This window comes from Chrysochloris asiatica, unplaced genomic scaffold, assembly GCF_000296735.1.
Source record: "Chrysochloris asiatica unplaced genomic scaffold, ChrAsi1.0 scaffold00023, whole genome shotgun sequence".
Classification (NCBI taxonomy): Eukaryota; Metazoa; Chordata; class Mammalia; order Afrosoricida; family Chrysochloridae; genus Chrysochloris; species Chrysochloris asiatica.
The window spans coordinates 21951383-21961585 of NW_006408541.1; the positions used below are offsets into that span (position 1 = coordinate 21951383).

The window sequence follows — 10203 nt, forward strand, 5'->3', positions numbered from 1 at the left end:
TTCATCACTCTTTCTTCCTAGTGTGTCTTTGTCTGGAAGCTCATCTGAAACCTGTCCACCACTTGTCTGTCAATTTGTCGCACTGTGGTGGCTTGTGAGTTGCTGTGATTCTGAAAACTACGCCACCGGTATTTTAAATAGCAGTGACTCTAACGGATACTGGTAAATAGCAGTCCTGGTCTGGAGCTATAGGATAAATACTTGACTGCTAGCCTTAAGGTCTGTAATTCAAATTCACCAGCTGCTCCACAGAAACCCTATACAAGGTAGCTATGAGTCAGAACCAAGTCTAAACCAACTTAATGTGCTGTAGCAACAATACCAATAAGACCAATCTCAGACTTTATCATGCATGAGGATAACCTGGAGGACTTGATGAACTGATGCCTAGGTCCCACTTCCAGAGATTTTGATGGAGGTGGAGTCTGAAAATGTTCATTTTTTACAAGCTCCCAGGTGATGCTGATGTTGTCGGTGAACCACAGCCACACTTTGAGAACCATTGCTGGAGATTATTCTAAGAGCATTGTCCCTTCCACACCAACCTCGGTCCCCCCATAATGTGCTATTTTAAAACTCGACTTCTGTGCACATTTTACCTTTTTTTGTGGTTTTGTTGCAATCTTAGCTCAAACTGTAAATTCTTCTGGGCAGAAATTATACCTGCCACTCTCCACACATGCTCATTTTATGTTTTGTAAAATAATGAGTACATTTCCATTGCGATGAATAATAGAATAGGGTAAAGGGAGAGGACCTCAAACTACCAACCCCAATAAACAGCATCCACAAGTGGAGACCAGCCCAGGAATGCTGTAATGGTTACTTGTTTAACAAGTTCCCAGGTGATGCTGATGCTGTGGGTCCAGGGGTGATTCTTTGAGGAGCATTTTCCTAGAGTTTTTAAGAGGCTTCAATGTTGGCCAAGGAGCTTTGATAGCATAGTGGTTATGAGTCAGACTGCTAATCTCACTGTCAGCAGTTCAAAACCACTAGCTGTTCCTCAGGAGAAAGTTGAGGCTTTCTGCTCCTGTAAAGAATTACAGCCTTGGAAACCCTGTACAGGGTCGCTATGAGTCAGAACCTACTCCATGGCACACCAGCACCACTGTTGGCTGGTTAGCACACTGCCAAGCACAGTCTAAGCACTAAGCAAATGTTAGTGTGACTTTTTTTTTTTTTTTAATGTGTTGTTGTGAATCATGTGATAGTTTACGTGGGAGAACAATTACATTCATTCTATAGTATATTGTTTCACTGCCACGGTTAAAATCCCCTCCACGCATCAGCAACCAACCAAAGGGTATACCCTGCAAGCCTGCCCCTCGGTTATCAGCACACAGCCCCTTTCCCTCTCTGGGTCTAAATTCCCCAGCCACTCCATCTCTCCACGTCATCATCTCTGCCTCCATCTCTGGTATCACTGCTTCTCTGGGTAGGGTCCCGCTCTCTGCTCTTCTCCCTTGATGGTCCCAGAGACCTCCGATCCTAGACAGCAAAGTTAGTCACTTCCTCCTTTTGCTACAAAAATGTCTACCTTTACATTTCTAACCCTCACAGTCAGTCCTGATAACAATTATTCACTATTGTATCATAGGAGACCTACCTGCATCTCCTTTCATTAGCCCCACTCAGACAGATTGGCTACTACTCAGTGGAGATTCTACCTTCCTCTGTGCCCTCTGGATCTAGGCTCCCTCTTGAAAGCTTGTAAGCCAGTCACTTCTTGCCTTTGTAGCCTCCCCTCCCATTGTGGGTAGCCAATGTCCAAGTTGTCCATCCCTGTCTACTCTCTATGGAGGGGGTAGGAATGATCTTTGCCGTACAGCCTTGTTCCCTCTTTTAAGCTACTGCATCTATAGGTGTAGGTCAAGTTCATCAAATTGTATCAGATTACTCTTTTTTCTCTCTTCTTTCTTCTTCTAGTTGAGCTCTGATCATCCAGTCATTGAAGCCAGGTCAAGTGGGTATTATATGCAAGTGTAGGTGTTCTTATGCATATGCCCTCTCTTCTTATCAGCTGGACACTTCAGTCTCCACTCTAATCCTCTATGACTATGTCACTGACTCTGGACCCAAGTGTCCCCCGGTCTTGCCACACTGCTGGCCTACCAGGTTTCCACCCGGGCTCACAATAGTCTATTGAATGTTGTAAGGCTTAGCTTGCAGATTCATTGCTGTATTTCCCTCCCTCACTTCCCCTTATTGGTGACAAACATGGTCACCAATCAGAGCATGTATTCCCATTGAGTCTTAGTCTTGGAAGGGGGTTTGCACTGAGGGGACCTGACCACTTAGCTTGATGTCTCCTGGGCAAAGCAACTTGCTTGTTCTTGTAGTAATCAGTTAGACTGCCTTTATTGTTTTGTATTTTTCCTGTTGGTCTTTCTTTCAAGAAGTATCTTCTGTTCCTCTAGCCATTCCAGACTGGTCTGCTTGTCCTTTCAAGTGGAAATTTCTCACCTCTGAAGATTCTGGATGTGGTTCAGGATTCCACCTATGGTCTTATGTAATGCAGAGGCTCCTCAGGAAGCCTCCTTCACTGGGCACGTTGTAACCCCATTTTAGGTATCCCAAACAGTTATAGGTAAAAGACAGACTTACAAGCTTTCTCTGGTGATATTTCTGGCTAATCCTTTCTCTTCCCCTCAAATGTCTATTTTACAATGGTATGCCGGAGAAACCAAGATTCAAAAGACATCCAAGTATGTTAACAATATTTCCCTCTTTTCCCCATTCCAACCATGTCTCAATCCCTGTATCCCAGGGCCCTGTGTTCCTAGGGTGTGCATACATCATTATTTACCTCTGTTTCACTTAGCCCATGTAAAGCTGCCTAATTGTTTTCCTGTCCACTTTGTTCTTCTATTCCCTTCCCCCTTCCTGAATATTGCCCCCTCCCTAGCACCTAAACTATCCTGTGTCTATTCCCTTCCGTGTGCTCCACCTTCCCCTCCATCCTCTTACCCAATCCCCCACATCTCAGTAACCAGCAAAGAATCCCCCCAACTTTAATATGGGTTCTTTTTCTTAGTCTTTTACAGTAATGGTCCTATGCAGTATTTCTACTTTTGTGGCTAATGTCACTCAACATAATGTCCTCAAGGTTCGTCCATGTTATGCGGTGGCTTGCAGCTTCCTTGTTATTCTTCAAGGTAGCATAGTATTCCATTGTGTGTATGTACCACAGTTTGTTTTATCCATTCTTCAGTTGATGGGCACTTTGGCTGCTTCCATCTTTTTGCTATTGTAAATAGTGCTGCTATGAACATTGGTTTGCATTTATCTACTCATGTTATGGTGTGTATTTCTTGTGGGTAAATACCAAGTAGAAGAATTGTTGGATCATAGGGGATTTCTATTTCCAACCTTCTGAGGGAGCGCCATATTGATTTCCAGAGAAGTTGGACCATTTTGCAGTCCCACCAGCAATTCAGGAGTGTCCCAGTCTCTCCACAATCTTGCCAGCATTCATTGTCCTCTACTTTTTTGGTCTTTGCTGTTATTGTTGGTGTGAAATGATATCTCATTGTTGTTTTGATTTGCATCTCTCTAATGGCTAGTGATCATAAACATTTCTTCATATGTTTGTTGGCTTCCTTCATCTCCTCATTGGTGAAGTGTCTGTTCATGTCCTGTGCCTGTTTTTAAATTGGGTTATTTGTTTTTTTCTTAAAGAGGTGTTGTAGTTTCCTAAATGTTTTAGAAATGAATCCCTTGTCTGATGTGTCATTGCAAAATATTTTTTTCCCATTCTGTGGGTTCTCTTCTGGTGAAGTCTTTTGATGCACGTAAGTTTTTAATTTTTAGTATATCCCAATTATCTATTTTGTCTACTTTTTTATGTGTAGTTTTCAAAATGTTTGGTAGTCTGTTTATTCCCTAAATTAGTGCCTTCACATTTCTCCCTATTTTTTCATTGATGGCCTTCATAATTCTGGGATTCACATTTAGGTCTTTAATCCATGCTGAGCTGATTTTTGTATAAGGCGTGAGGTGAAGGTCTTGTTTCAATCTTTTGCATATTTCTGTTAGTGTGACTTTTATGAAATAAAAACTCAGGCAAATTTTATCAAACCAAGAAAATATTTATCAAACTCAATTATAAAACTTCATGAGAAATGTCTTGATTTTCCACAGGGAAAAGTCCCTAATTGCAGGGAAACGAGTGCTTTCGACAGCTGGTATTCTAAAGAGGTTGACCCCCAGCTCCATGGTTTCTACCTTCTTATTTCTTCATAGACTTAGAGACAGACAACTAGAACTTATTAAAACACGAATTTAGAGATCTTGGCAGCCGCTCATTGGATTTCAGAAGACCATATGATGGTCTAGTAAAGTTCTCACCTTCTCTTGGACCTGGCTCAATCCCAGCCATTGTACTCCATACTCAACCACAACCCACCTTGTATTGTTGTTGTTACATGCCATTGAGTCAATTCTGACTCATAGAGGCCATGTATGCTGCTATAATGAGAATAGATTTTATCAGAGCTTCCAAATGAAGGTAGAAAAGTAAGACAGGCTTGGCAATATACTTCCAAAATCCAGTCAGTGAAAGCTGTGGATCACACTGGTCCAATTCAGAATTGATGCTAGCGATGATGTAGGACCAGGCAGTGTTTCGTTCCATGGTGCATGCAGTTGCCTTGTGTTTGGGGCCAGTGAATGGCAACTAACCACAATGGAGGAGTAAGCACAAACTGGAATGTGCCTGTGTAGAACGGATGCTACTGATGTTCTTGACAGATGTCTTTTATAAATTAGTGTCGCTAATCCCCCCACCACTCACCTGTCTGTTGTATTGCAGTTGTTGTTGTTCATACAGAACAAAGGAATACTGAATTGTTTAAAATCATGAAGGTATGCCAGGGTTGTATCCTTTCACCATATGTATTCAGTCTGTATGCTGGGTAAATAATCTGAAAAGCTGGACTATATGAAGAAGAACATGGCATCAGGATTAGAGGAAGATTCATCAACAACCTTCCTTTTAGGAAGTGAAGAGGACTTGAAATATGAAGATCAAACAACAGTCTTCAGTGTGGATTGTACCTCCATGTAAAAAAAACAAAAATCCCCACAAGCCGACCAATAAAGAGGGTCATGATAAATGGAGAAATAACTCCTGGTGTGGTGCTATAGAACAAGCAGTAGACTTCTAAACAAAAGGTTGGGAGTTCAAATCCACTAGCCACTCCTCAGAAACCCTGTATGCATAGGGTTGCTATTAGTTAGAACCAACTTGTCAGCACTGAGCAACAACAACAAAATTGAGACGAGACTGAAGTTGTCAAAGACTTCATTTTACTTGAATCCACAATCAATGCTCATGGAAGCAGCAGTCAAGAAATCAAATGACATATTGCATTGGGCAAATCTGCTGCAAAAGATTTCTTGAAAATGTTCAAGAGCTAAGATATCACTTTGAGGACAAATGCACACCTGACTCAAGCCAAGGTCTTTTCTATAAACTTATATGCATGCAAAAGCTGAACAGTGAATAAGGAAGACTGAAGAAGCATTTGAATTATGGCACTGGTGCAGAATGTTAAAAGTACCATGGGCTGCCAAAAGACCAAACATAGGTGTCTTGGAAGAAGTGCAACCAGAATGTTCCTTGGACGTGAAGATGGCGAGACGTCGTGTCACAGACTTTGGACATGTTATCAGGAGGCACCAGTTCCTGGAGAAGGACATCGTGTCTGGAAAATGAGGCACCTTGTAAAAGAGGAAAGCCCACTAGGCGATGGACTGACACAGTAGCTGCAACCATTGGGCTTAAACATAGCAATTATGAAGCTGGCGTAGAAACTGGCTAGTATTTTGTTCTGTTCTGCATAGGGTCACAATGAATCAGCACCAACTTGATGGCACTAATAAGAACTCCTTTAAAACCCAGCTGCTGAAAGCCTTGGTTGTTAAAGGTTCCAGTGCCCACTCTCGTTTCTAAAGTACCGAAGATGCAAAGGCACTTAACAACAACAACCATCTGACAAATGGGAACCACTCTACCCAATCTCACAGGCTGTGACCAATGACTTACTAACAAAGTCCCAAAGACCATCCAGGGGGCATCAGTTCATTTCCCACAGTCCCCAATGGGATAAGGCATAAGCAGGCCTCTGGGTTTGACCACATCCTTGCTTAGCTCCCCTTCTTGCCCTATCCTTAACCCCCTTTTCCCTGAGAGCACTCAAGAAATCACAGCTTCTGATGGTACTTCTAAGGAGCTCAGATTAATACACCATATGCCAGTGCCCAAGGGGAAATTTATTCAGAGGGTTCCTAGAATCCGAAGCAGTCGGAGATTAATTCCACTGTAGAAAGATATGCTGCAAGAAGAAAGGCTGTGCTGATATTTCAGAGAAAGGAGAGACTTATGTCAAAGAGTAAATAAATAAAATGCTGTAGGAACCAGAAGAAAATTTTCACATAAGCTAGAGTGTGACATTTGAGTTCATCTTCTGAAAAGAACAGCAATATAGCAATAATACAAGCCTGTAAGGCTTCAAACGCAGATGTATCCATATATCAACATACCTGGCTCTTGGTCTGGTATATAACTGTTGCTCTTGAGTCTATTCCCAATTCATGGTAACCCTACAGGAAAGGTAGAACCATATCATTTCCAAGGCTGTCTTCCATAGAACAGCGGGTGAGTTCAAACCTCTAACCTTTGGGTTAACAATCAAGCACTTAACCACTGTGCCACTTGGCATATGTTATTGTTGCTTAGTGCCATTGAGTTGGTTCAGACTCAGAGCACCACACCAGGAGCTCAAATATAGTGGGACTCCCATATAGTTGTAGCTGTTACGTGCTGTTGAGTTGGTTCCAACTCATAGCGACCCTGTTCTGAAGAACAGTTGGTTCTGAAGAACAGTTGGTGAACTTGAACCACCAACCTTGTGGTTCAAACTGACCTTGCAGTTCAGCACAAATAAATCACAGTCTTATTAAACTGCTATTGGCAAGATGTGTGAAAGTTTTCAGTAAACAAAAGGGAGTGGAAAACTTCCAGAAGGTGGTGTGTTAGTCAAGTCCTGGTGTGGCACTGTAGGGTATGCAGTGGACTACAAACCACAAAGTTGGCTACTTCTTGGAAACCGTATAGAGGGTTGTTATGAGTCAGAAATGACTGGATGGCACTTAACAGCAACAACAATAAATCATCATTTAAATTGTACCCACATGCATGTGTCTTACTGGTTATCACAACTTGCTACTGTGAAAGGGTCTTATTTAAATTCTGAAACTTATTTAAATTCTGAAACTCTGGATGCTACAGACAAATGTTAAGTATATTCTAGATTCTGAAAGTGCCTACCATGTTGGGAGGCTTTGGGGCAAGGTTCTGGAGGTAAATGTAGCAAAGCCACTGGTCTCTGAGTGTTCACAGTCCTAGCAGCAAACTGCTATATGGCAAAACTTTTCCACTAAGCACAGGGGAGTGAAAAATTTCCAGAAGGTTTTGTGACAGTCTAGGAGCTGGCCAGAGATCCTAGTGAGCTGAACCCGGCTACCCCATTCTCCCTTCCTCCTGCCCCTGGTGTCCTGGTGTGGCTTTGTACGAGAAGCATGGGACTGCTAGTCTCAAGGTTGGTGCTTGAAACCCTCCAGACACTCCTGGGAAACCCTATACAACAGTGGTGGGGAGCATCCGGTCTGCTGGCCACAGGCCTGATAAATCATTTGATCTGGCCCTTCCAGCGTGGTTCCAGGCATTACCTTGTTATTCTTCAGTGCCTTCGAGTCCATTCCGACTGATAGTGACTTTGTTTATAGGGTTTCCAAGGAGCAGCTGGTGAGTTTGAACTGCCAGCCTTGTGGTTCACTGTCCAGTGAGCCATCACATTAGGGGTGAATTAATGTTTGACTATATATAGCAGGCTAATTTTTATGTTGATAATTTTGTATAGCTCATGAATGATGTTGCAAACTTTGGCAAAAAAAAAAGGTTCCTCACCCCTGTTATACAGGGTCACTATGAGTCAGAACCGACCTGACGGCACTTACCAACAGCAGCAATGTTCACTTGTTTAGTCTGTATCTCTAAGAAGGTTACTAAGTATTTGTCCTTTGGCATGTCTTCAGTCAGCATCATGGCTCATGTTTCCACGTTGTACCATGTAGCAGAACTTCATTTCTCTTGATGGTGACTATTCCATTGTATGTATGTACCATACTTTCTTTATTCATCTTTTGATTGATGATTACACCGTTTCCACCACTGAATATTGTTAATCATCCTGCAGTGAACATTGATAGACAGATAGCTGTGTGAGTCCCTGCTTTCAGGCCTCCTGAGTATACACCTGGAAGTGGAATTGCAGGGTCTAAGAACTCCCAGTGCAGCACTGGGGGCTAATGCGCTGGACTGCAGTCAGTTTGAACCACAAGCTCGGTGGAAACTTGGAAACTCTATACAGGGTCACTATGGGTCAGAAGTGACTTGACGACTCTTCACAACAACAGCAGTGAGCATTGGTGGCGCTGCAGGAGAAGCATTGCTTACCCTGGACTAACCATCAATTGGTGGTTTACATACATCAGAGGCTCTGTGGGAGAAAAATGACCCTGCCTACTTTCATGAAGATTTATAATTTCCGAAACCCTATCTAGGGTCGCTGGAGTTCTGGTGTGGCCCTGTGGGATGATGAGCTGGATGGACTGCAAGGTCAGTTTGAACCACAAGGTCAGTGGTTCAAGTTCACCAGTCACTCCTTGGAAACCCTATACAGGGTTGCTATGGGTTGGAACCGACTCAACAGCACTTAACAACAACAACAACAACATATAGGGTCACTATGCATTGGAATCAACTTGATGGCAAAAGGTTTGATTTATTGGGTTGGATGGTAGTTCTGTGCTTCACTCCAAACTGGTTTATTTGGCATTTACCCTCCTGCTAAAAATTTGCATTTGCAGTCCAGATACACTGAATGAGAATCTAAATGTTAGGAAAAATATTATCTAGGGATCTAAAAGAATCACCTAGGGCTATGGAAGAATTACCTGGGTACCTTGTCAATGTATGTGAAGTGGAAATGCAAATTCTCAGCAGGGGACTAAACCTGAATGAGCTGATTTGAAGCTCTAATTCTGTTTAACTTTTTGAGAAACCACCAAACTTTCCCACAAGACTTGTATCATCTTGCATTCCTATAAGCAAAGAGTTTCTCCACATACTAGCTAACATTATTTTCTGTTTTGTTTTTGCTGCTGATTTCAATTTTTTACTAGAGAAGGCTTGTCCTCAGGGAGACAGGGTATCCCAGGATATCCCAGAGAGAGGTGAGCATATGCTCTGGAGGAGACATGCTGAGCACCCTCTTGCCTACCTGTTGATGGGGGTGGACTTGGTCCCAATGGCCAGGTCTCAAAGCCTGTGAGTGTTTCCGTGGCACTGGCTGTGGGAAAGGAGACCGCACTTTCATGGACTGGATTAGGAATGCTGTGGGTTCTGCTTAAAGGATGAAAGAATATAGGTGAGGGAGTTTGCTGAGCTGTGTGCCATCCCCCAGATGTACTCTGAGCAAGGAGCCAGGGTGGTTTGAGGGGATTTCGCATTCTTTCTCCATCAGGCATCTGCTCTTTGGAAACAGTTCATTAGCAAAGTTTCTTCTTGGATTAGATTACTAGCAAAACCAGCTGTGAAAAGCCTTTATACACATTAGTGGGGGCACCTGGGCTCAAGCCTATTAAAGATGGTGAGAATGACACTAGACTCGGTAATGTGTCCTTCTGTTGCTCTGATAGGCAGTGGCACCTAACAACAACCTGGCCGAGGGTTTGGGGAGGGTGGCACCTCAGTGCAGGGGCCATCCTGGAGCCTCTGATAATGTTTCTTCTCCCTCCCTCTATCCTGCAGCAATGGAATGGCAGGGACACGGCCCTAATGGTCACCCGCGTGGTCAACCACAGGCGCTTCTCAGCCACAGTCAGTGTGGCAGATACTGCCCAGCGCAGCATCAGCAAGTACCGCTGTGTGATTCGCTCTGACGGGGGTTCCGGCGTGTCCAACTATGCTGAACTGATTGTGAAAGGTGAGTAGCCTCTGTCCCCAGACTTGCCAAGGTGGCAGGTCTCACTGGGACTGACCTGCTATATCGCAATGGAGCTGTGCACTGGGCAGAGGAGCGAAGACCCCTTCTCTTACCTGCTAATCTACCTTTGGATCAGTAGGATAAAACATGGGCT

The 10203-nt window shown here is 43.4% G+C and overlaps 1 protein-coding gene across 1 annotated transcript in view; it reads left to right on the forward strand.

Annotated features, from left to right (window-relative positions):
• The window catches only part of LOC102821630 (receptor-type tyrosine-protein phosphatase T-like), a 1273932-nt gene that overhangs the window by 267225 nt on the left and 996504 nt on the right, over positions 1-10203 (forward strand). Inside the window, exon 6 of the mRNA XM_006839353.1 lies at positions 9875-10049. Within this exon, the coding sequence (XP_006839416.1) occupies positions 9875-10049 (175 nt within the window). The remainder of the gene's footprint in view (positions 1-9874; positions 10050-10203) is intronic.